This window comes from Rhipicephalus sanguineus, chromosome 5 (assembly GCF_013339695.2).
Source record: "Rhipicephalus sanguineus isolate Rsan-2018 chromosome 5, BIME_Rsan_1.4, whole genome shotgun sequence".
NCBI classification, from domain to species: domain Eukaryota; kingdom Metazoa; phylum Arthropoda; class Arachnida; order Ixodida; family Ixodidae; genus Rhipicephalus; species Rhipicephalus sanguineus.
The window spans coordinates 143,759,029-143,786,350 of record NC_051180.1 but is presented as its reverse complement, the minus strand read 5'-3'; the positions used below and the strand labels follow the sequence as shown (position 1 = coordinate 143,786,350).

The following is a 27,322-nucleotide window of genomic DNA, read 5'->3' as shown; positions in this document are numbered from 1 at the left end:
CGCAGTCTTCGCGCAGCCAAGGTGAACTGTGCCATCGGAGCATGCTTGCTGTCAGTGTTAGACAGCCTTGCGCGAGGCAATTTGCATACAGGATGTATGTTTACAGAACAGTGTCTTCAGTGTTGAGCAGCACTCAAGCTCCCAACTTCGGTGACTGTATCGCAGATGAATGCCACCAGTCAACTGCTTGAATAATGACTTCTTGGCCGCTGTACTGCATCCACTTTCAATTAAAACCGCACTTCTTCTTGGTTCTGATGCTCGGTGAATGTGCCGAGATTCGAGGTGCGGTATTCCACAGTCCACGCTCTTGCATTGCTGAGACATCTTCTCTGATGAAAGTTATTTGGCTACTTCAGTCTGTTGCTCCCCTTAGAACCACTTGTTTTCACAGAGGCTCGAAAGGTCTGCAAGAGGACCTCTGAATCATTAGAACTTGTGACGGAGGCTTGGAAGTCGGTTGTATCACCAAATAGAGGTTGTTTCAGAGCTCCTGTATGTCTTGTGTTGCACATATAGAAAACACTCTACCCTCCACAGGTGGTCATTGCTCTTTCGGCAGTGCAGCAGAAGCATCGCATGTCAGCCATCAATACGTTCCTTTCCCTTGAATGTCAACTAGAGCAGGGCAAAGTCCAGTGCTGTGTTCTGAAAAACTATGGAAACAATTAAGACATAGTCGTCGTCTTTGTTAAAGTCTCGGCATGGATAACCGCAGCGGCTAGTCTCTTCGGGCTCCTTTCTCGCCTTTTCTTCGACTGACAGAGCCCTTTTTTGGCACATGGTTTTGGCTTTGGCTGTGTGTTTCTTAGTCAGCAGACGTGCTATTAGGAAGTGCTATCATGGAAAGCAAGTATGCAAGTGTACTCCATTTTGATAACAATATACAATGTGTATTGGCACAGTTCACTTAAAATGTTATTGCAATTGCAACAGCTGCTCCGAGAGCCTAGCCTCGCTAAGCTGCTATTGTCCGAAATTTAAAGGGGTCCTGCAAAACTTATTCAGCAGAGCCAGAAATGTCGCATTTTTTTGCGCATAACCTGCACAAAATATCCAGAAAATACGTAGCTGAAATCGGGGAGCAGTGTATACGAACTTTCGGCGCTCAAGTTGGCTTCACGGAGTTGCTTCACGATGTTGCAAAGAAGGCAGCTTCATGGCACTATGGGGGGATATTTTTCATTGGTTTCTATTGTTATGCCGTTTGTAGCTTGTCGTTTATGCCAATTTGAAGCTGAGGGTGAAGGTTATAGGCGAGAAGATACGGTAGCTGCTCATTTAGTCTGGAGATTCATGACGCAGCGCTGATACTGAGGTCATTCTATGATGACTTGGGAAAGGTGTTGCAAGGTTCCTCTATTTCAGCATTGAACATGAATTACATCACACTTCTCACTCTTGCACATGTTTTTCAACATCGAATGTAGTAGACAACACTTTATTTTGACACCATGCAACCACTTTGGTGACAGATGCCGTTACAGGCAACTGTGCTGGAATGCTCGTCGTCATTTTCATTGAAACAACTGTGTTCTGGCTCGTCAGTCTGTGTGAGCAGTTTGCACTTTTACTTAATCACTTTTCCTTCTAAAAGCTGGTAGATCACTGAAAAGTCTTTCTTTCCAAGGCCGTGACTAAGGGCTAGTCTGAAGATCTGATGAGCCAGTGATCCAAGTGGAGTTGGGGAACCGGTCTGTGTTGCAGCATTTTGTGCCAAACCAAGGTCCTGAAGAAAGAGAAAAAAAAAATTCGTAAAACCATGGTAGCCAAAGCTCGCTTGTTGCACGCGACGACTAACGCCTTCAGGGGGGCACTAAACAGAAACGACAGATCAGTTTAAACAGACAGTCTTTCAAAACTCTATTTTTTGCAAGGAATCACATGTGGGAATAAACGCATACCGCTATACGAAAGATGGATGTAATGACAGCGCGGTAAAGCTTCCTTGATTTTACAGATTTTGACGGCATGCACTTGGGTCTAGCTAAGCTTCTTGAGATAAATTTTCAAGCATAAGCAATTCCTTGACCAGCTAAATGTGTTTAAGACAAGTAAGTGTTTTGACTCTGGGTATTATTCACAATCTTCCTGAAAAATCATAGCTTCCAATACTCTACAGTTGCATTTTGTGTTTGTGAGAAATACTGTATTGCAGTAAAAATTGATCTTAAAGAGCGCCATGTACTAAGAGGATGTCCCTGGCTTCAAGGTCTTCCAGGAGCACTACAAAAATTTTGTAAATTCTTCGGTTTTATGTGCCTGTACCACGATACGATTATGAGCAGGGGACTCCAGATTAATTTTGATCAGCTTTCGTGCATCTGAAGCACTACACCAGCATTCTTGCATTTTGCCCTCATCAAAAGGTGGCCACTGTTGCCAGGAGTCGAACCCACACCTTAATGCTTAGTCGCAAACCATTGTAGCCACTAAGCCACCACAGCTGGGTCACTGGAACTTTTGATGAAGCACGTAATTACGGGACTTCAAAAACAGGCTTTCCGAATAATAACAAAATATTTGCCTTTGTCATCAGCGCAGATCCAAATCCACCCTCGTAATTGTTGCTGGAAGGAGCATTGGGCATCAATCCTGGGACTGGGCTGTAGACTTCGCTAGGCCACGTTTTCCCAGAGCTTACGTTGAGAATCTGATTGAGGACTTTGGGGTCCAACCCGAGCCTGTAACAAGAACGTTGCAGCCGTGTGTGCAAAAGCAAGTGTCAAGAAGTGAGTGTGCATGTGACCGTTTTGTCACGTAACAGTCTCTTATTCAATTCTCGTTTTATTCAACTGCCACTCACAGATTTATAGGCATAAAGAGGCTTAGCAAGACTACTTATGTGTGTACTTGTTTTTCTTTTTCACTGGGACCGGGTTTCACTGGCTAAAACTGTCCCACCTTTCGTCGCTCGGCGTTAGTCACACGTGAATTTATCACAACCTTGTGGAATATTCTTGACAATTCTAATCAGATTGTGTGTGTGTGATGCGAGGAGCCGCGTACAATTCGGAACTGAAGTGAGCACAAGTGATCTTGCTGGGATGTACGATCGCACACATGTGGAAGCCCACTCGTTTCACCTCACATTTAAATTTTGTCAACAGACAACAGTGCTCGCCACTTTCGTTGCACTTTGAATGTTTTGTTTCGCTGGGCACAGGTTTGCCCACTAAAGAGGCTTCAACCCTTACGGGACTGGCTGCTGCATTCTTCGCCAAATCACGTAATGCTATCATTCTCCGAGACATTCTGCACACCATCTGCTTTGGTTTTTCATGTTTGCTTTTAAGTTTTGTTCCTCAATCTTCGTTTTTTCTTCTTAATTCATCCCGAAATATGGTTAGCAAACCATATACTCTTGTTGGGTATGCCTCGCATTGGGTAGGCTCACCCAGAAGCAATGACCAATGCGGTTAAAGAAAAAAGACAAAATGCTCAAGGCATTGCAAATGAGTTCTGCGAAATCCCACAAGGTGGCGGAAAGGTTAAGAAAAGGAAAATAGACAACCATCCGTTTGTAGCACGAAGTCACAAGGAAATCCATACGGATTTCTTGTTGGATATGCCCCTCAAAACTATCCATACGGATTTTCTTGTGTCTTCGTGCCACGAACAGGTGGTTGTCCATTTTCCCTTTCTTGCTCAATGCATGCACCTATGCAACTTTAGGGCAACGCATTGTGCCCTCGTGACGACCCCTGAACAGCTTCCAGAGCACCCGTGGTGACAAAAGGATAGTGAAAGCACTCATTTCGTGCGATAACTCCACTCATACTTGAAAAAGGCTTTGAAAAACTTCTGAGATTCATGGAGCAGCACAGTTCAATAGTTAGGTCATTCTATGACAACTTGGAAAGATGTAAAGCACTGTAATGAGCGCAGTGACCATAAGAGAGACTGCTGCCATCCTCGCAGAGTACACAGCAGAGTTATCCTATGGATGCAGCTGGCATGGAACTTGTAAGTCGGCACTGAGTACGACAGACATGAAGTACTTCATGAGAGCAGAAGGAAGACAACTCTCACTTCTTTCCAAGGAGCATCGTTTCGGACGTCCCAATCATCGATATGGCCAGCATCATGTTGTTGCAGATTTTCGCAGCCTCGCCACAGCCGATTCCGCCACAGTAGATGACATTCTTGCCCATGCAGAGCAGAATCTCTTGCACAGCGCTGACTTCGGACTCGTTGCCTCCAACCATAAATGTCAGCGTTCCTGCCTCCGCTGCAGCTACTCCTATAAAAAAAAAAATTCACCGACGGTTACAATAATGCCTAATGCGAATTCTGAGTGCAGCTTCGTGTTGGGGCAAGGCCAACTGTGTTTGAAGTTTTGGCTTTCTGCAAGGTATCCACTACGCCTAAAATCGTAACTTTTGTGAAGTAGGACAGCACCCATTATGCAGTTATGTCTTTCTGTGGATAAGCGAGGTACCCATTACACATCTCTAAGGCATTATGTGCACTTTGTTAATGCTGCATATGGCTGATGACTAAAGGCCAAATTTCTAGGCATTAAAACGCGTTTTAGGTGGCAAAAATAGGCAGGCAAAACAACGTTTCAGGCCTCCAACATCGTAAATATAAGCACAATAAATTTTTACGTAAATGCAAATAATTTGAAAACAAAGACATGCGCAACCTGTATGTACGACAGGAAAGCAAAAGCTGTTATTGTTTATGATGGCACAAACGCGCCAACAGTTGAACATAGCTGTGCAATGATCCTTTGTCCCGTACAGTTCGTAGAACACAGTCTCTCCGTTTATTCTGTAGCATGGTGAGTCAAGTGTCCACTGTCGAATCAACACACTCCTGGGTGTATTCCTTTTTGACGTGGCTGAGAAGGGCAGACCAGGAGCAGATTTATAGGCACTATTAAAACACTATAAATACCCTTCTTAATCCCTAATTCATGCTCATATATCAAAGTGGCGTGATAGGAGCGCAAGGAACAAAATAGGCATTTGCCTAAAACCCGGTCTCTACTGATAACGACGAAGAATTATGGCTGAGCACTTTGCAGTGGGTGGAAAGCATTAATCCACACACTCGTGCAATTAACATTGTGCTATGGCTGGTTGTTATTTTACTCTTCTGCCATGCCATATCACATAGGTTAACGTGATTCCTTGCCCGACATGACGCCTGTATAGGGTGTTTTTGCAAATGAGTTTGAAGCACCAGCGTGGCTCTGTGGTAGAATACTCGACTGCCACGCAGAGGGCCCGGGTTCAAATCTCATTCGATCCCGGGTATTTTTTTTTATTTTTATTTTTTCATATCTATAGGTTACCTTTTCATGTCTATCAGTTACGCCACTGACAGCAACACTGTCCAACACGGGAACGGGCGCCTAAGAGCTGAGCTTTTAAAATAACGGTAATGAAAAACATTGCCGACGCTTATGTACTCCCTTATGCAAAACTTGAGCACAGCTTTATGCGTGTTTTCCAGGTTGCCAGACAACTTAAAAACCTAACAGCACAAATTGTGTGCATTTCCACACAGGTAAAGTAATAATAATTGTTATGGTTCAACATCCCAAGGTAAGGTAACACAGCATACCGAACACTACGATAGGAATGACTGTCATGTAATCATTTAATGTTGCTTTATCCAATTTGAACACTGTACAATGGCAGCAAAAGGCTAAAAGGTGGACACGATGTGCGAATGTACGTTACCACCAGCAGTATTTCTTTTTGTAAAAAAGGTTTCAATAAGAGCACTGGCTTCGCTGAGATGCATTGAGGACAGGGCCATTTGGTGGCATTCGAAGAATGCCAAAATGCCAACCTACGTGATTACCTCAAGTGAGAAGGAATGCTTATTACAACGCAGCACATGAGGTGTTCCTCCTCAACCTTTAACCTTTCGCTGTTCTCGTCCACTGGGTTACGGCGAGGAACAACGACGGACGATGCTCAATGCAGGAATTGTATTCTGTTGAAGGTAAACATTAGACAGAAGTCTGTCTGGTTGGGTAAGTAAACTGAGATAACTGATATTATTCTCCAACCAAAGTTACGAAGACACGTAAAAACCCGACGTTTCGGAACCAGCTCGGTTCCTTCCTCAGGGGGGACTGCGGCGGCTTGGCAGCGGCCTCTTTAAGGCACTCTCGCGGCGGTTAACGACCCCACGCATTATCGAGGAGCGTAGCCCATGCGCATACACCGGGGGGAGAGTTCCGAGTGAACGGTTGATATTTTGAGTGGTCCTCTGTATATGCCACGACTCCAGTAGTAACCTCCTCCTCCACTTGGTTTCACTTTCGAGGATGGCGGTTCCGTTGAAGTCTATTCTGTGGTCAAACGTCTCTGCGTGCTCGGCGACGGCGCTGCGTTCTTTGTTGAGTTTACGGACGTCGTTGACGTGTTGCCTAATCCGTTCGGGGAAGTTTTTGGTCTCGCCGATGTATGACGAGGGGCAGTCGGCACACGGTATTTTGTAAACGACGCCGGGCGCCCTGTCTTTTGTTGGTCGGTCTTTCGGGCGGGGAAGGAAGCGGCCCAGCGTGCATGAAGGCACGTGCGCGATGTGCACGCCTTCTTTCCTAAAAATCCGAGCCAACGCCTCGCTGGCTCCCTGGACGTATGGGACCGACACGCGTTTGGAGAGCTGTTCGTCAATGCTGGCTGGGAGTCGCGTAACCTCTTTTTCTCTGCGCGGCGGGCGACGGATCGAATGAAATTTCTGGGATAACCGTTTTTTCTGAGGTCCGCAATTACGCGGGCCTCTTCTTTCCGGCGTTCCGTGTCAGTGGAACATATCTTTTTGGCTCTCTGAAGTAATGTGGACACAACGGAGGCCTTGTGGGTGGAGGGATGGGACGAATCGTATTGAAGGTACCGGCCGGTGTGCGTCGGCTTCCTGTAAACGGAGAACTCCAAGTCACTGCCCCTTCTTGCCACCTGGACGTCGAGAAAGGGGAGGGTGCGGTCGCGTTCACACTCGACCGTGAACTGTATGGCTGGGTGAACGGAATTTAGGTGCAGTCTGAAGTTTTCAATTTCAGATGTCTTCATGACACAAAAGCAATCGTCCACGTAGCGAAGAAAGAGCTTGGGTCGCGGCGAGAAGGAGCCAAGTGCTTCCCTTTCTATATGTTCCATGGTCAGGTTTGCCATTGTGACGGAGATGGAGGCTCCCATTGCGGTTCCACTGTTTTGCCTGAAGATTGTTCCTTTGTAGGAAAATACGTGCTGGACAGGCAGAATTCCAGTAGGGCGGCAGAGTTCGTCAACAGTGAGTGGGGTCCTTTGACTCAAGCCATCGTCACCCTCAAGAGCAGCACGGGCACAGGATACAGATAAGGGTACCGGCACATTGGTGAACAAAGATACGACGTCGAACGAGACCAGGCTCTCGTCTTCGTCGATGCTCACCTCTGATGCTAGCTGCACGAAATGGCTGGAGTCGCGGACATGAGTTGGGGTATTCCGGGTGAGAGGGGCGATGATTCGGTGCAGGAAGCTTGAAAGGGCTCGGCATGGAGAGGAAGTGAAGTCGACGATCGGTCGGAGGGGGGCGCCAGGCTTGTGAATTTTGGGGTAGTCCGTAGAAACCCGGTGCGGAGCCGTTGCGGCAGATTAGACTTAGGTAGAGTGCTTTTAATTGTGGGTGGTGCTTGAAAATTTCGGAGAGTAGCTTGTTTAGCTGAGTCTGAGTTTGCTTCGTCGGATCCTTTTTTAGCTGCGTATATGCGTCACCCTCTAAAAGGGCCGAAATCTTCCGGTCATAGTCCCGGCTGTCCAGCACCACCGTTGAGTTGCCCTTGTCAGCGGGGAGGATGACAATGCTCTGATCTTGTCGGAGTTCCCGAAGGGCTTTGCTCTCTTCTGCGGTCAAGTTCTTTTTCCCTTGTGACGGCAATTTCGAAAGGATTCCAATTGATTTTAGTCTAATTTCTTCTCTGGCGCTTGGCCTCACACTCTGGACGGCTTCCTCTACAGCCGCGACGACTTTCGATAAACGGGGCGTCGTTGACACGTTATACCCGTGTCCCTTTGCCAGAACAGAAGTTTCCCGATTAGTGAGTGGGCGGGATGACAAATTGGTCACAAACCTGGGATTTGGGTTGCCTTGGGGCGAACCCCGGTCCAACAGGTGAGAAAGTTTCCTATCCTGCGCGGTCCGATGCCTGTCTGCAGACGACGCCGCCACGGAGTCCGCGAATGCGTCGATCGGAGGCATCAATCCAGGAATGCGGTGCTGAAGTTTACGCTTGGCGAAGAACAGGTCTAATTCCTTTTTCCGTAGAGAGGCGTTGATTTCGTGCAGGCGGGCGTTGACCAGCCGTTGTTCTGCTCTCATGACGATTTCCATACCTTCGGGGGTCGAGACAGGGCGTTTCAGGCGTAGGCTTTGAGGGACGACTTTCCTATCTTTGCAGGTGCGATTGAAGTCCAGATGAGTTTTGAAGACTGATATTCCCTCCTTGATGCGTATGTAGCGCTTGACTAGCTGCATGGTATCGCGGCCGAAGTCCTGGCTGATTGAATTGAAGGTAAACATTAGACAGAAGTCTGTCTGGTTGGGTAAGTAAACTGAGATAACTGATATTTATTCTCCAACCAAAGTTACGAAGACACGTAAAAACCCGACGTTTCGGAACCAGCTCGGTTCCTTCCTCAGGGGGGACTGCGGCGGCTTGGCAGCGGCCTCTTTAAGGCACTCTCGCGGCGGTTAACGACCCCACGCATTATCGAGGAGCGTAGCCCATGCGCATACACCGGGGGGAGAGTTCCGAGTGAACGGTTGATATTTTGAGTGGTCCTCTGTATATGCCACGACTCCAGTAGTAACCTCCTCCTCCACTTGGTTTCACTTTCGAGGATGGCGGTTCCGTTGAAGTCTATTCTGTGGTCAAACGTCTCTGCGTGCTCGGCGACGGCGCTGCGTTCTTTGTTGAGTTTACGGACGTCGTTGACGTGTTGCCTAATCCGTTCGGGGAAGTTTTTGGTCTCGCCGATGTATGACGAGGGGCAGTCGGCACACGGTATTTTGTAAACGACGCCGGGCGCCCTGTCTTTTGTTGGTCGGTCTTTCGGGCGGGGAAGGAAGCGGCCCAGCGTGCATGAAGGCACGTGCGCGATGTGCACGCCTTCTTTCCTAAAAATCCGAGCCAACGCCTCGCTGGCTCCCTGGACGTATGGGACCGACACGCGTTTTGGAGAGCTGTTCGTCAATGCTGGCTGGGAGTCGCGTAACCTCTTTTTCTCTGCGCGGCGGGCGACGGATCGAATGAAATTTCTGGGATAACCGTTTTTTCTGAGGTCCGCAATTACGCGGGCCTCTTCTTTCCGGCGTTCCGTGTCAGTGGAACATATCTTTTTGGCTCTCTGAAGTAATGTGGACACAACGGAGGCCTTGTGGGTGGAGGGATGGGACGAATCGTATTGAAGGTACCGGCCGGTGTGCGTCGGCTTCCTGTAAACGGAGAACTCCAAGTCACTGCCCCTTCTTGCCACCTGGACGTCGAGAAAGGGGAGGGTGCGGTCGCGTTCACACTCGACCGTGAACTGTATGGCTGGGTGAACGGAATTTAGGTGCAGTCTGAAGTTTTCAATTTCAGATGTCTTCATGACACAAAAGCAATCGTCCACGTAGCGAAGAAAGAGCTTGGGTCGCGGCGAGAAGGAGCCAAGTGCTTCCCTTTCTATATGTTCCATGGTCAGGTTTGCCATTGTGACGGAGATGGAGGCTCCCATTGCGGTTCCACTGTTTTGCCTGAAGATTGTTCCTTTGTAGGAAAAATACGTGCTGGACAGGCAGAATTCCAGTAGGCGGCAGAGTTCGTCAACAGTGAGTGGGGTCCTTTGACTCAAGCCATCGTCACCCTCAAGAGCAGCACGGGCACAGGATACAGATAAGGGTACCGGCACATTGGTGAACAAAGATACGACGTCGAACGAGACCAGGCTCTCGTCTTCGTCGATGCTCACCTCTGATGCTAGCTGCACGAAATGGCTGGAGTCGCGGACATGAGTTGGGGTATTCCGGGTGAGAGGGGCGATGATTCGGTGCAGGAAGCTTGAAAGGGCTCGGCATGGAGAGGAAGTGAAGTCGACGATCGGTCGGAGGGGGGCGCCAGGCTTGTGAATTTTGGGTAGTCCGTAGAAACCCGGTGCGGAGCCGTTGCGGCAGATTAGACTTAGGTAGAGTGCTTTTAATTGTGGGTGGTGCTTGAAAATTTCGGAGAGTAGCTTGTTTAGCTGAGTCTGAGTTTGCTTCGTCGGATCCTTTTTTAGCTGCGTATATGCGTCACCCTCTAAAAGGGCCGAAATCTTCCGGTCATAGTCCCGGCTGTCCAGCACCACCGTTGAGTTGCCCTTGTCAGCGGGGAGGATGACAATGCTCTGATCTTGTCGGAGTTCCCGAAGGGCTTTGCTCTCTTCTGCGGTCAAGTTCTTTTTCCCTTGTGACGGCAATTTCGAAAGGATTCCAATTGATTTTAGTCTAATTTCTTCTCTGGCGCTTGGCCTCACACTCTGGACGGCTTCCTCTACAGCCGCGACGACTTTCGATAAACGGGGCGTCGTTGACACGTTATACCCGTGTCCCTTTGCCAGAACAGAAGTTTCCCGATTAGTGAGTGGGCGGGATGACAAATTGGTCACAAACCTGGGATTTGGGTTGCCTTGGGGCGAACCCCGGTCCAACAGGTGAGAAAGTTTCCTATCCTGCGCGGTCCGATGCCTGTCTGCAGACGACGCCGCCACGGAGTCCGCGAATGCGTCGATCGGAGGCATCAATCCAGGAATGCGGTGCTGAAGTTTACGCTTGGCGAAGAACAGGTCTAATTCCTTTTTCCGTAGAGAGGCGTTGATTTCGTGCAGGCGGGCGTTGACCAGCCGTTGTTCTGCTCTCATGACGATTTCCATACCTTCGGGGGTCGAGACAGGGCGTTTCAGGCGTAGGCTTTGAGGGACGACTTTCCTATCTTTGCAGGTGCGATTGAAGTCCAGATGAGTTTTGAAGACTGATATTCCCTCCTTGATGCGTATGTAGCGCTTGACTAGCTGCATGGTATCGCGGCCGAAGTCCTGGCTGATTGAATTGAAGGTAACATTAGACAGAAGTCTGTCTGGTTGGGTAAGTAAACTGAGATAACTGATATTTATTCTCCAACCAAAGTTACGAAGACACGTAAAAACCCGACGTTTCGGAACCAGCTCGGTTCCTTCCTCAGGGGGGACTGCGGCGGCTTGGCAGCGGCCTCTTTAAGGCACTCTCGCGGCGGTTAACGACCCCACGCATTATCGAGGAGGGGTTGGAGAATAAATATCAGTTATCTCAGTTTACTTACCCAACCAGACAGACTTCTGTCTAATGTTTACCTTCAATTCAATCAGCCAGGACTTCGGCCGCGATACCATGCAGCTAGTCAAGCGCTACATACGCATCAAGGAGGGAATATCAGTCTTCAAAACTCATCTGGACTTCAATCGCACCTGCAAAGATAGGAAAGTCGTCCCTCAAAGCCTACGCCTGAAACGCCCTGTCTCGACCCCCGAAGGTATGGAAATCGTCATGAGAGCAGAACAACGGCTGGTCAACGCCCGCCTGCACGAAATCAACGCCTCTCTACGGAAAAAGGAATTAGACCTGTTCTTCGCCAAGCGTAAACTTCAGCACCGCATTCCTGGATTGATGCCTCCGATCGACGCATTCGCGGACTCCGTGGCGGCGTCGTCTGCAGACAGGCATCGGACCGCGCAGGATAGGAAACTTTCTCACCTGTTGGACCGGGGGTTCGCCCCAAGGCAACCCAAATCCCAGGTTTGTGACCAATTTGTCATCCCGCCCACTCACTAATCGGGAAACTTCTGTTCTGGCAAAGGGACACGGGTATAACGTGTCAACGACGCCCCGTTTATCGAAAGTCGTCGCGGCTGTAGAGGAAGCCGTCCAGAGTGTGAGGCCAAGCGCCAGAGAAGAAATTAGACTAAAATCAATTGGAATCCTTTCGAAATTGCCGTCACAAGGGAAAAAGAACTTGACCGCAGAAGAGAGCAAAGCCCTTCGGGAACTCCGACAAGATCAGAGCATTGTCATCCTCCCCGCTGACAAGGGCAACTCAACGGTGGTGCTGGACAGCCGGGACTATGACCGGAAGATTTCGGCCCTTTTAGAGGGTGACGCATATACGCAGCTAAAAAAGGATCCGACGAAGCAAACTCAGACTCAGCTAAACAAGCTACTCTCCGAAATTTTCAAGCACCACCCACAATTAAAAGCACTCTACCTAAGTCTAATCTGCCGCAACGGCTCCGCACCGGGTTTCTACGGACTACCCAAAATTCACAAGCCTGGCGCCCCCCTCCGACCGATCGTCGACTTCACTTCCTCTCCATGCCGAGCCCTTTCAAGCTTCCTGCACCGAATCATCGCCCCTCTCACCCGGAATACCCCAACTCATGTCCGCGACTCCAGCCATTTCGTGCAGCTAGCATCAGAGGTGAGCATCGACGAAGACGAGAGCCTGGTCTCGTTCGACGTCGTATCTTTGTTCACCAATGTGCCGGTACCCTTATCTGTATCCTGTGCCCGTGCTGCTCTTGAGGGTGACGATGGCTTGAGTCAAAGGACCCCACTCACTGTTGACGAACTCTGCCGCCTACTGGAATTCTGCCTGTCCAGCACGTATTTTTCCTACAAAGGAACAATCTTCAGGCAAAACAGTGGAACCGCAATGGGAGCCTCCATCTCCGTCACAATGGCAAACCTGACCATGGAACATATAGAAAGGGAAGCACTTGGCTCCTTCTCGCCGCGACCCAAGCTCTTTCTTCGCTACGTGGACGATTGCTTTTGTGTCATGAAGACATCTGAAATTGAAAACTTCAGACTGCACCTAAATTCCGTTCACCCAGCCATACAGTTCACGGTCGAGTGTGAACGCGACCGCACCCTCCCCTTTCTCGACGTCCAGGTGGCAAGAAGGGGCAGTGACTTGGAGTTCTCCGTTTACAGGAAGCCGACGCACACCGGCCGGTACCTTCAATACGATTCGTCCCATCCCTCCACCCACAAGGCCTCCGTTGTGTCCACATTACTTCAGAGAGCCAAAAAGATATGTTCCACTGACACGGAACGCCGGAAAGAAGAGGCCCGCGTAATTGCGGACCTCAGAAAAAACGGTTATCCCAGAAATTTCATTCGATCCGTCGCCCGCCGCGCAGAGAAAAAGAGGTTACGCGACTCCCAGCCAGCATTGACGAACAGCTCTCCAAAACGCGTGTCGGTCCCATACGTCCAGGGAGCCAGCGAGGCGTTGGCTCGGATTTTTAGGAAAGAAGGCGTGCACATCGCGCACGTGCCTTCATGCACGCTGGGCCGCTTCCTTCCCCGCCCGAAAGACCGACCAACAAAAGACAGGGCGCCCGGCGTCGTTTACAAAATACCGTGTGCCGACTGCCCCTCGTCATACATCGGCGAGACCAAAAACTTCCCCGAACGGATTAGGCAACACGTCAACGACGTCCGTAAACTCAACAAAGAACGCAGCGCCGTCGCCGAGCACGCAGAGACGTTTGACCACAGAATAGACTTCAACGGAACCGCCATCCTCGAAAGTGAAACCAAGTGGAGGAGGAGGTTACTACTGGAGTCGTGGCATATACAGAGGACCACTCAAAATATCAACCGTTCACTCGGAACTCTCCCCCCGGTGTATGCGCATGGGCTACGCTCCTCGATAATGCGTGGGGTCGTTAACCGCCGCGAGAGTGCCTTAAAGAGGCCGCTGCCAAGCCGCCGCAGTCCCCCCTGAGGAAGGAACCGAGCTGGTTCCGAAACGTCGGGTTTTTACGTGTCTTCGTAACTTTGGTTGGAGAATAAATATCAGTTATCTCAGTTTACTTACCCAACCAGACAGACTTCTGTCTAATGTTTACCTTCAATTCAATCAGCCAGGACTTCGGCCGCGATACCATGCAGCTAGTCAAGCGCTACATACGCATCAAGGAGGGAATATCAGTCTTCAAAACTCATCTGGACTTCAATCGCACCTGCAAAGATAGGAAAGTCGTCCCTCAAAGCCTACGCCTGAAACGCCCTGTCTCGACCCCCGAAGGTATGGAAATCGTCATGAGAGCAGAACAACGGCTGGTCAACGCCCGCCTGCACGAAATCAACGCCTCTCTACGGAAAAAGGAATTAGACCTGTTCTTCGCCAAGCGTAAACTTCAGCACCGCATTCCTGGATTGATGCCTCCGATCGACGCATTCGCGGACTCCGTGGCGGCGTCGTCTGCAGACAGGCATCGGACCGCGCAGGATAGGAAACTTTCTCACCTGTTGGACCGGGGTTCGCCCCAAGGCAACCCAAATCCCAGGTTTGTGACCAATTTGTCATCCCGCCCACTCACTAATCGGGAAACTTCTGTTCTGGCAAAGGGACACGGGTATAACGTGTCAACGACGCCCCGTTTATCGAAAGTCGTCGCGGCTGTAGAGGAAGCCGTCCAGAGTGTGAGGCCAAGCGCCAGAGAAGAAATTAGACTAAAATCAATTGGAATCCTTTCGAAATTGCCGTCACAAGGGAAAAAGAACTTGACCGCAGAAGAGAGCAAAGCCCTTCGGGAACTCCGACAAGATCAGAGCATTGTCATCCTCCCCGCTGACAAGGGCAACTCAACGGTGGTGCTGGACAGCCGGGACTATGACCGGAAGATTTCGGCCCTTTTAGAGGGTGACGCATATACGCAGCTAAAAAAGGATCCGACGAAGCAAACTCAGACTCAGCTAAACAAGCTACTCTCCGAAATTTTCAAGCACCACCCACAATTAAAAGCACTCTACCTAAGTCTAATCTGCCGCAACGGCTCCGCACCGGGTTTCTACGGACTACCCAAAATTCACAAGCCTGGCGCCCCCCTCCGACCGATCGTCGACTTCACTTCCTCTCCATGCCGAGCCCTTTCAAGCTTCCTGCACCGAATCATCGCCCCTCTCACCCGGAATACCCCAACTCATGTCCGCGACTCCAGCCATTTCGTGCAGCTAGCATCAGAGGTGAGCATCGACGAAGACGAGAGCCTGGTCTCGTTCGACGTCGTATCTTTGTTCACCAATGTGCCGGTACCCTTATCTGTATCCTGTGCCCGTGCTGCTCTTGAGGGTGACGATGGCTTGAGTCAAAGGACCCCACTCACTGTTGACGAACTCTGCCGCCTACTGGAATTCTGCCTGTCCAGCACGTATTTTTCCTACAAAGGAACAATCTTCAGGCAAAACAGTGGAACCGCAATGGGAGCCTCCATCTCCGTCACAATGGCAAACCTGACCATGGAACATATAGAAAGGGAAGCACTTGGCTCCTTCTCGCCGCGACCCAAGCTCTTTCTTCGCTACGTGGACGATTGCTTTTGTGTCATGAAGACATCTGAAATTGAAAACTTCAGACTGCACCTAAATTCCGTTCACCCAGCCATACAGTTCACGGTCGAGTGTGAACGCGACCGCACCCTCCCCTTTCTCGACGTCCAGGTGGCAAGAAGGGGCAGTGACTTGGAGTTCTCCGTTTACAGGAAGCCGACGCACACCGGCCGGTACCTTCAATACGATTCGTCCCATCCCTCCACCCACAAGGCCTCCGTTGTGTCCACATTACTTCAGAGAGCCAAAAAGATATGTTCCACTGACACGGAACGCCGGAAAGAAGAGGCCCGCGTAATTGCGGACCTCAGAAAAAACGGTTATCCCAGAAATTTCATTCGATCCGTCGCCCGCCGCGCAGAGAAAAAGAGGTTACGCGACTCCCAGCCAGCATTGACGAACAGCTCTCCAAAACGCGTGTCGGTCCCATACGTCCAGGGAGCCAGCGAGGCGTTGGCTCGGATTTTTAGGAAAGAAGGCGTGCACATCGCGCACGTGCCTTCATGCACGCTGGGCCGCTTCCTTCCCCGCCCGAAAGACCGACCAACAAAAGACAGGGCGCCCGGCGTCGTTTACAAAATACCGTGTGCCGACTGCCCCTCGTCATACATCGGCGAGACCAAAAACTTCCCCGAACGGATTAGGCAACACGTCAACGACGTCCGTAAACTCAACAAAGAACGCAGCGCCGTCGCCGAGCACGCAGAGACGTTTGACCACAGAATAGACTTCAACGGAACCGCCATCCTCGAAAGTGAAACCAAGTGGAGGAGGAGGTTACTACTGGAGTCGTGGCATATACAGAGGACCACTCAAAATATCAACCGTTCACTCGGAACTCTCCCCCCGGTGTATGCGCATGGGCTACGCTCCTCGATAATGCGTGGGGTCGTTAACCGCCGCGAGAGTGCCTTAAAGAGGCCGCTGCCAAGCCGCCGCAGTCCCCCCTGAGGAAGGAAACCGAGCTGGTTCCGAAACGTCGGGTTTTTACGTGTCTTCGTAACTTTGGTTGGAGAATAAATATCAGTTATCTCAGGAATGTATTCTCTAACAATTAAAAATTTATAAACCTGGTTGTTTCACTCAACGGCATTTTCGTGGCTTTCGCATTCTGAAGGAAGCACCTGTCGCACCAAGTTTCCATGGCGTCATTGCGTGTTGGCTGTTGATTTTTTTATGTTTTTTGTTCCAGCTGTTACGTCCTAAAGCTGTTGCAGTACCACCAACGTGGAATGCGGGTGGCACCTACAATGGCCACCGAATCTCACAACCAAGAACCGTCACTTTGCAGAGCCTGCCACTTGGCGAAGAAGGAATGACACTGCCATGTTCAGATTGTCACCAGTCACCGATTTCAACACAACCGTCAAAGTGGAAAGCCAAAGGGACGTACACGAAAGACAAAAAATGTAGCATAATGTTTACAGATATTCTCACATGACCTCTAATACTTCATGTGGTTACCTCAATATAAAAGATGGCAGGGACACGACCGTACAAGGGCTGCAAATGTTCGAGATATTACCACTGAGGATTCACTCAAAGCATTGGTGCAAATTGCAAGCTTTATTTACTCTGAGTCAATGCTATGACCCATCGCAAAAATGCATGCAATGCTTAACCTAATTGCCAAACAGTAATAACGAGCTTTCTGGAGCAATTTTTCTGATGTTTATTGGCTTTCAATTCAACTTTAAGCAAGGTTTCATGTAAGAATTGCGTTTTGCCTCATCAGAAACACTACTGCAAGCATTACTGAGCATTACATTACTGAGTCTCCGCAAAATGCACATTAATGGGGCTCTCAACCACTTTAATTGTTAACGCTCTCACCTCCAGATACCGGAGCATCGATAAACAAGGCTCCTTTTGCTTCAGCCAATTTCGCCATCTCCTGGGAGACTGAGGGATCAATGGTGCTACTGTCTATTAGGAGAGAACCAGTTTTCACTGTCCTGAAAAAAAAAATGCACAAAAGATAGGAGACGAACTGATAAGAAGCTCTCAGCACATGAGACAAATATAGTACAAAATAGCACTGTTGAGTTGTTATTTCTAAAGGTGTTATATTTTACCAAGGCTAAAACAGTGCAAGAAAAGGACATAAGAGAAGACGACAGACACTACAGTAATCTCGCGTCTTCTCTTATGCCCCACTGTTGCACTGTTTGTTTTACTTTGTTTTGTACTAACCGGCCCAGTTCAGCAACCGCCTGTAGTTATTCACTTCTGTTACATTTCTCCTGATAGTACAGTGCGTCTTTCTGTACCGTAACGTAAGAAGGGGTCCGACAATACAGATAAAGCATGTTTTACTTGTTTACATAGTATGCGGCTTGACAATGGTGCAACTCTCTGTTAAAACAGAGCCGAGATCGACGTTTCCAGATTTGATCATGCTTTACGTATGCATACTTCACACTAGCCACCACAGCACACAGATTTTCAGCATGGTATGACTGTGGTTAGTGAAGCTGGCAGTCAACATCAAAGTGACTAAGCTATCACTTTCAGCAAGAAGACAGCTTTCGTCAGTGAGAACATGAATCATACAGAGTAGAGGATTGGCATCAACACAGCAGTAGTAGTACCTATAGTAGTAGCAAGTGCTCCTCGTCTTGTGACAGTAAAGCTTGTCATCAGCTTCCTTATGACAATAAGGTGTGTTTATAAGTGCAAATTGTTATTAACCACTGATCAGAAAAATACTACATTGCATTTTCAGATTTAAAAAATGCTGGTTGGCCAACTTAGTTAGGTTTTCTCACCTCCCCAGCACTACCTCTTCAATCGACTCTGTACGCACCATTAGTGATAAAGTGGCACCCTCTCTGTACACTACTACTCGAAGAAAGCCACAGCGTACAGCAGGGAATGAAGTCTTAGATAGCCAGTTCAATGCAGGATTCTACACAATACAACCTACTCGCCGCAAGGGATGTGAACGACAGAAGAGTTGTGCTTTTTATCTAGTCACCATTCCCACTGCAACAGAGTCATTTTTGCATCACACAGACATTGCAATGGCATTAGAAGGGGTTAGGTTACCAGTCAATATTCATGTAATGTTTATTAGAAAGTTTGCTGTTGCCGAGCCGGTTCAACATCAGTAGAACGAGGCAATATCGAAAATTCAGACAATATTAACTCACGACAGGATTCCCTTCTTGCCAGAGTACACTTCTCTCACATGGGGACTTGAGGGAAGCATAGTGATGATGCGGTCACACTGTTCACCCAGTTCAGCCGGACTCTGAGCAGTGATGGCTCCCTGACTAGCCATAGCTTCCATGGCTTCTGGGTAGACGTCATACACAACTAGCCGGTGCCCCTTAGAGAGAAGGTTGCGTGCCATGTTCTTCCCCATGTTGCCAAGGCCAACAAAACCCAGCGGCACTTGTGATACTGCCCGTTCTGAAAGGCGAAAATGAAAGTTACAGGCGGTAGGTATAACTGGCAGGTTGTAACATCAAAAAATGTGCGGCGGATAATGAGGGACGCCACGGTGTGGAGGGCTATTTAACCACGTCGTGAACCTAATGCACAGAGAACACTTCCGCATTTTGTCCCCATCGGAATGCGCCACCACGATTCAGATTAAACCTGTGATGTCTTGCTCAATAGCACTGACTTCAGTGAGAGGTTAAAGGCACCGTTTACAGCTACCCTTATAAGTATATTGCTAAAGATGTATACGTACAACCTTTGTAATACAATGAGGTCTTCACATAAGGTGCCCAACACATATCTTCCAGTTGGCTTAATATAATTGTAAGTTAGACGCCCAAACGTAATGCCGATAACACTAAGTGGCAGTGTCATAGTGTTTCTATGCAGCATGTAAGCTCATCAGAACCTGTGCTGACAGTGAACGTACTCCGCTATGGAAGTCATGCCTAGAGTTGTACAACTTGTACAGATCAAGGCACGCAAGAGCGTACTTCACAACAACTGCGACGCCCCGACTGCTACTTTCTGAAAGGTGTGCACAGCAGAGGCTAATGAAATTGTCGCTGTAATGCCACTCATAAAACGTCGTTACTTTCGGATAGTAAACATCGCAAAGCGTTTACTAGATTGACTAATCCGGCCTCGCTGTCGAGCTTTCTGCGCCTTGGTTAAACAGCTTTCATTTCACTGGCATGGATTCTTAACATCCGCACTATGTACGTGAAAAAGACGGGACGCAAGAGGTAGCAGTGGGCTGCAGCATTATGGTCCAGAGCAAGAAGTCGAAAGTTCGATTCCCAGTAGCGTCACTCCGATGATTAGAGGCGCACATTTAAAAGAATTAATACCCGTGTCCACACTACGGTGTCTTTCACGCAAATAATAGCCCGTGCGTAGCTATGATGCGTAGAGTGCTAGGAACTTCACCTAGCACAATTAGCGGCTCTACATATGGGAGGGATGAATTACAGTTGAACGCATTCTGCCGCGTTCACTATGCTTGTGCTGTCATATTGCGTAAGGCGCGTAATCGGATAAGAACGTAAACACGGAACATGACGCAGGCACAAGCGCGCAACACAAACTTGCCACGTACAGGCGTTCGCACGCACGAAAACAAGGAAAACTGTTTAGTTTCTCAAGGATGTTGGAGAGAGACTACGAGTTTCAAGAACTATGAACAGTTGAATTCGGCGTAAATCCCCAGTTGCTATGTTAATATCAATCGTAGCCAAACAATGTGCTGCTCATCAGCCTTACCTAGCAACAGCACTTATTATTCAGCAACTCTACGGAAGGCGAAGTGCTTTAGAAAAGTGACAGATGTGCATAATCGCAGACACATATGCCGGTACAGCGAAACTAGTCAATGAAGCGCTGGCCGTAACATCGTCGTACGAAGGCTTATAGCTTACGAATGGTGCGACAAGATACTCACTTGACATCGAAGCTGCCAGGTTACGGTGGCCATGGTTTAATATTTTCGGGAACGTACGACCACAAACAGCCAACACGGAGGGCGCCATCTTGGAAACTAGATGAGAGAGAGGAACAGCCAAAGGCCAGGTCGTAGCCAAGTCGGGCCAAGTTCATGAAATCGAAATCGTATAATAATATCTGGGGTTTAACGTCCCAAAACCACGATATGATTATGAGAGACGCCGTAGTGGAGGGCTCCGGAAATTTCGACCACCTGGGGATCTTTAACGTGCACCTAAAGCTAAGTACACGGGCCTCAAACATTTTCGCCTCCATCGAAAATGCAGCCGCCGCGGCCGGGATTCGATCCCGCGACCTTCGGGTCAGCAGTCGAGCGCCATAACCACTAGACCACCGTGGCGGGGCGAAATCGAAATCGTAGAAATTGTAAAAGTTAATAATAATTTGTGAGGTTGAACGTCCCAAAACCACGAGATGATTATGAGAGACGCGGTAGTGGAGGGCTCCGGAAATTTCGACAACCTGGGGTTCTTTAACGTCCATCTAAATCTAACTACACAGGAAAATGCGGCCGCCGCTGCCGGGATTAGATCCCGCGGCAATCGTAAAAGTTAAAAGGAGTGCAAGATTGCTCTGAACAGGAATGCTAACTGTCACTGTTCATTTGTTGAAAAACTAATTTGTATGCATACGAGTAGCCGTGGGTAAGCGTCTGGCATCTCTTCTCTCCTAAAATTTTCGATAACACACATAACCTAGTAATTCAAAGCCCAGGAATCTGATGCGCTTATATAAGTGCGTCTTTCTTTCTTTCTTTCTTCCTTTCTTTCTTTCTTTCTTTCTTTCTTTCTTTCATTTTTTTTTCTTTTCTTTTATTTTCTGGCGGTGGACAACACCATCAATACGCTCAGGTGGCGATCAATAGACTTGCTGCTCCAACTTCTCCTGACGTCGCCTGCAAACTAAATGTCCATTCGTGCATGGTTTGAAGATGTCGAATATCGAATTGAACAGTATCCTATCTCATTCGGTCTTCGAATCAAATAGTCGCTAGACGAGATATTTTCATATATTTACGAATACTACAAAATGTTCACTGCAGGAAGTAAACATCAAAATAGTGCAAACTACGATAAGTTTCACTTCAGTGGGCATACTATATAGGTGCATTGAACTACTAGGCTCAGGAGTAAGTACACGATCTACATGGCAACTTAATTAGGTAGTGCAGCATGATTAGGGTGGCTAGAATTCTAGCCACCTTAGCATGGTTTTTTATTGCTCGGGAAGCCTGACTACCGGCTAAGCGACGGTTACTCACGCTTTCTGAACAGTTCTGTTGATGCGAAGAGTTCACCAATGTTCCTAGGTTCCTGAGGTTCCTGATGCTCCATTTCTTGTTTTAATACTAAAATTACGAATACTTAATTGCATTTAACGTTCACATTCTGCATTAATTGTCACGTGCATGGTCGTGACGGGGAAGAATGCAGCCAAGGCGTGCATTATTTAGCCCTAAATTGTCGCGTTCTTGAATCCGTGGGCACTGTATACATGCTTGCGGGTATATTTGTGTATTTCTTTTCACACTCAACGGAAGGTTGATAGTATGAATGAATGAATGAAATTAACTCCTTATTGGACGAACTTGTGCCAAGAAGAGCAGGGAGCACTCGCAGTACGATGACAGCGGTGAACACTATCGTCGGTCGTCGAAAATCTGATCTGCGGATCTAACACGTGCGCTATTTATGCGTGAGTCACGGTTCATTATTCCAGCACAATCGAATTGGTCGCGTAGATTCAGCATCGTACTCCACCTTTCATGTCGTGCAAGCAATCTCGTTAAACATTCGTCAAATAATTAGGCTCTGACAGTTCGGATACAACCAGGCGCGCGAGCTTGCGCCGAGTGATAACATGCGTGTAATCGTAGGTGTGGATAAAGTGGCGCTGCGGTGCCCTGAGCTGGGCGCCATTTTTGCGGTTCTCGTGCAGCAACCGACACACGCTTGCTACTGTGTTGTACGCGCTAGGTGTTGTGTGGTGTTTCCTTGCCTTCCGTGTACTCGCGTGTTTCATTAGAGAGTTTTAGCACTGGGGACCCCAAGCCACCTGCGTACGCACGCTCTTGCGTTCCTTTGTACTCCCAGCCGCATCCACCGAGAATACAAAAGAGCGCAAGGGCCCGCGCGCCCCCAAGCCCGCGGGTCCCCAGCACTAAAACTCTCTATTAACGATAGTACGGCGTTGGAACTGTCCCCTACCACTGCGTGTTGCACGGATCTAGTCATTTGCCTGGCTGTGCAAGCGATCGCCGTGTTGCTGCAGTGAAAAGATGCTGCTCAGCGACTACGCCAAGTCGCTGTCTGATCCCGAGCGCAGGAGATACCACATCAAAGTCGCAAAATGCGGTAGCGACGACCCCTTGGCGCTTTCCGATGACCAGTTCACGAACGATGTTGGCTGCTATCCCAGCGTAGACCGTGCGGATATCAACGATTATCTTGTTCACGGGACAAGTTTCGTGACGCGGGAGCAGCTTAAGAGCTACAAATCCTTGGAGGCTCACAATTATGTCACAAGCGGCCTCGTGGAGCCACCAAGGGCGAAAACTCTTCGTGATGGCAACATCGTCGTCGTTTCAAAGGTAGGCTGTTGCTCGCGCTTCTTTTAGCGTGCGTTGTGGACTTGTAGCCGAGATTGAGGCTCGGCGCCCAGTCGGGATTGGCCTCGTCCATCGAATAAGCTGGTCTTCCTGAAATGGAACGTACGCTGCAGTGCTGTACGTAAAATATAACGCCGAGGAGATGCATTTTATGCTGCTGCCGCGCTCACCTGTGATGAAATGCGCCCCGCAAACGCGGTAGTGCGTCGCCGCGGCGATTCGTCCAGGTCTTCGCGACGAATTCTGCTCAGCCATAGAGCTCTCCGCTTTGACGACAGCTCCGTTGTCTTCGCACACTGTCCTGATATAACTTTCGGCACGACATAGAACCCTACCCGTTGAAAGTTCTCGTCGTTGGGGCTGTTCCTTGTGCGGTTGGAGCAACCGTTAAACGCGCAGTTCACCTAGCCGATTGACGCAGCTCGACGCGCAACAACGTCTGCGGCTTGGGCACTTTTACAAGTCCATGCCAACAAGCCTTGGTTAGGGGACAGTTCTTCAACCGCGTACATCGTTAATGAACACGCGAGTACACGGAAGGCAGGAAACACCACAAACACCCTAGCGCTACACACAGCAAAACCAGTAGCAAGCCGTGGGTCCGGCTGCTGCACGAGAACCGCAAAATGGCGCCCAGCTCGGGGGCACCGCAGCGCACATTGCGGCTCAGTTTTCAGTGCATACTCCCTAAACTATTGGCTCACACCCACCCTGGGGAATTGGCCAAGAATCGGGTAACTAAGATTAAATATTTAAAAAATAGAGAAGAGAATTATAATTGGCGGTTGAAACCTAATCACAGTGAAAACATTAAGATAAAAAAAAGCGCGCGTGTCAATATGATTGGTGAAAACGGCTGTTCAATATTTGAAAGCTATCCAAAAAGTATTGGATTCGATTGGCCTTCTGCAACTTATTCGATTCGTATAATTGATTATGTGTAAAAAGTTGTTATTCGCGCGCCCCACTTGTTTATGGATGAAGGAGGATTGCGTTGGGTTTTAAGATACGCAAATACTACAACCTTCCGTAATAATAGCAATTGCTGAGATTTTACATGCCAAAACCACGGTATTGATTATGAGGCACGCCGTAATGGGGGGCCTGTGGATCAATGCGGCCTGAATGTCCAACGAGACGGAATGTCCAACAGTGGACATTTCGTCTCGGTGGACTTTCCGTCTCGTTGGACATTCCGTGTCGATTGGGCATTCAGTCTCGTTGAACATTTCGTCTCGGCGGATTGTTGGAGCAGTTCACTTGGAGGGCCCGACTCACCGGGCCAGGACTGCATTTCTTTAACCGCGTGTTTCCCACTCAGGTAATCCCGACGCCACACATATACTAGCTCGGCGATGGTGCCCTCGTTAGACGCCTCATCAAGTGGACAAAAGCCTCGCGTGACCTCCCGCTACTCTCGTGATCCAATAGACAATTACAAACGATTCTAGCGTGAATATAAGAGATTGTTCTAGAATAAGCTCTGCGCCGGTACCCGCGTAGACACCTTTAATCGTGGTGAATATGGTTCCGCGACTTTGTCCGGGCGATGGGCGGTACAAATCATACGGACATTGGTATCAAATAAACGGGCTTTGAAGGAGCTCTGAGGTGGTACCAACTTAGCACACATTACGATAACGTGTACAAATATGTCACATGGTCTGATGCAACTTTTGAAAGTACGGGCGATTCCAAACCGTGCTGACGTTGATATCATGATATCAAACGAATGCTCGTCAAGGAAGCTTGCGATGGTATCCACGTAGAGCACCTTGGAATCTCGCGAACATTTCGATTGTTTATTTTATTTGCATCTTTCTCAATTTTTCGGTCACGGACAACGCTGATTTTTCGTTCACAACCAACGACGCCGACACCGGGTCTCTTTAATAAAGGTATAACTTGTTCAAACATACGAACACTAAGATAGATAGATAGTTAACTTTATTCAGGTCCGGAAGAATCTTCACCCCGTTTTTATAGGGGCAAGACTGCGGGCCGCTCCCACGTTGGGAAGGGAGGCCAAGCCTCACCGCCGCATCGTGGGCCTTCTGGACAGCCCGGAGCTGATCAAACCAGTCGTGGCTCGTGAGGAAAGTAGAAAAGGCTTCCTCCGTCAAGCCGTGGTCTGTGTGGTGCTGCAAAGAGGGGCACGCCCAGAGCATGTGCTTAAAGTCGCTAACCGCCCCACAGTCGGGACACAGAGGGGAGACCTCTGTGTACTACTGAAGACGGAGAGTGTGGGATACGACTTTGTCTGCAGAAGCCTGAGAGTCACGGACTGGGTCTCGTGAGATTTCGATGTGGCAAGGGGAAAGCCCTGCGGCTCATCTGGTAGTGGCTAGTGATCTCGTTAAAGGTGGAGAGAATGTCCCTGAAGCGGGGTGGGTCCAGCCTCCGAAAAGGTTCGGGACCAAGCCCGTCGCCGGTCCCACCCGGCACACCGGCTTCCCAGTGCCCGGCGCGGCCGGCAAGACCTCGCGCCTGGGCATGGGCCAACTCATTAACGTTGGCCAACCCACCTACCTCGGCCCCCTACCTCGGCGCCCTCGTGAGCCGGGAACCATGTAATGACGTGATGACGTGAGCACCTTACCCTCAAGAGCCCTAGCAACCTCCTCACAAACAGCCCCCAGTTGAGAAAGCTCGAAGGGCTGATCTCGAGTCCTGTAAAATCTCTTCCCTGTCCGACCTAAGGATTGCCAGTGCAATGGCCAGCTGCTCTGCCTTACAAGCCGAAGACGTGCTGATTGACGCGGCTGATAATACGCGTCCCTTTAGGTCCACAACGTTAGCAACAAAGCGATTGGAGTCGCCTTCGTATTGGGCAGCATCTACAAAACACGACTCTGCCTCATGCGCATGCGCGTACCGCAGAAGCGCGGAGGCGCGAGCAGTCCTCCTGCCAGCGTTGAAAGTGGATGCACGTTCCTTGGAACTAGGGCAGACTGTAATAGCCTTCCGCACCACTATCCGAAAGCTGAATGTTCCTATCCCTTAGCGCCGTCGGACTGAGCCCCACCTTAGTCAGGATTCCCCTTCCCGCTCGTCGTAGACGAGGAGTCTGAATATGTGCGGTCTGCTGAGCTTCAATCACTTCTTCCAATGTGTTGTGTATGCCAAGTCTTGCTAGGTTCTCTGTGCATTGTGTGCATTGGGAGTCCGAGGACTCTCTTAATACACTTCCTGATGAGCGTGTTCAGCTTGTTAATTTCGTGTTTCTGCCATCTATGCATGGGAGTGACATAATTCACATGGCTCATGAGGAACGCGTGAAATAGCCTGAGTAGATTATCTTCCCCTAAGCCCCCCTTTTTTATTGGAAACCCTTGCAATGAGTCTGATTACTCCTTCAGCATGACCTGTAAGCTTATCTATAGTACGCCCGTGCTGACCGTTAGCTTCAATGATCATGCCTAGCACCCGGAGGAGAACGAACCCTGGGGATCTCGCACCCGGATGACGTTTCGCACCCCAATATCTGTTTCCTCGGGAGGCCTCCACCCTCGAGGCTTGGGTCCCCTTCTAGTGGGACGATATAGGAGCAACTCTGATTTAGAAGTTGAGAGACGAGGCCCCCTGAAGTGTTTTCGCGCAATGCACTCCGCTTAGCAGTCGTTCTTCAACGCTGACGAACACTAAGAATAGAAATAAATAGAGATAAAGCTAACAAAAAATGAAATTATGAAAGATGCAAATTAATACTGAAACGAAGACACGACGCGACAGCCAATATATCAAAAACACTAATAAAATGTAATCTTGTTTCAACCGAATCAACGAGTTGTCTGACAATTTTTATTCCTCTAATAAACGGGACATTCCGTCTCGGTTGAACATTCAGATTCGTTGGACATTCCGTCTCGCCGGTCACGTGACCCATTGGACGTTCCGTATCGTTGGACATTCTGTCTCATTGGACATTCAGGCTCTGAATCAATTTCGACCACCCGGGGTTGTTTAACGTGCAATTAAATCAAAGTACGCGGGTGTTATTTCCACTTTGCCCCCTTCGAAATTCGGCCGCCGTGGCCGGGTATTGAACCCGCACTGCCCTCGAGCTTAGCAGAACGCACAAATTTCCAATTTCCTGGGAACGTATACATTACGTGAAAACGGTGGGAACACTGAGAGTTTCAGGACGTAGCATTTGCCATCATCAAGGCGACAATATGTCGCGAAACTTTTACAACAGCGACAGCAACAACCACAACAACGTAATAAGAAGAAGAATCAAAGACTGATCGCTTAGTTTTCTTCAGCAAATTGTTCAACCATTTACCACCGAATAATGTAAGATGTTGTACCAGTGAAACCTTATTTCAAGCTTTTCTTGTATACTCATGCACTATATAGCACTTCTAACCA

General features: G+C 48.9%; 1 protein-coding gene across 1 annotated transcript; it reads right to left on the bottom strand.

Annotated features, from left to right (window-relative positions):
* Positions 1-1,548: 1,548 nt before the first annotated feature.
* LOC119394294 (3-hydroxyisobutyrate dehydrogenase, mitochondrial) lies at positions 1,549-20,374 on the bottom strand. The gene is made up of 6 exons (XM_037661575.2): positions 20,282-20,374; positions 18,546-18,807; positions 17,227-17,348; positions 4,033-4,243; positions 2,528-2,684; positions 1,549-1,729 (listed from the first exon to the last, which is right to left on the bottom strand). Exons 1-6 carry the CDS (start codon positions 20,367-20,369, stop codon positions 1,571-1,573), a joined length of 999 nt encoding a protein of 332 aa, XP_037517503.1. The 5' UTR covers positions 20,370-20,374; the 3' UTR covers positions 1,549-1,570.
* Positions 20,375-27,322: the final 6,948 nt, after the last annotated feature.

Coding starts and splice junctions, on each gene's coding strand:
- LOC119394294 (XM_037661575.2), bottom strand. CDS start 20,369: ATGGCGCCCTCCGTGTTGGCTGTTTGTGGTCGTACGTTCCCGAAAATA. Junction 4,244..17,226: donor CGATGCTCCGGTATCTGGAG/GTGAGAGCGTTA, acceptor TTTTTTTTATAG/GAGTAGCTGCAGCGGAGGCA. Junction 1,730..2,527: donor GATCTGCGCTGATGACAAAG/GCAAATATTTTG, acceptor CTCTTTCTTCAG/GACCTTGGTTTGGCACAAAA.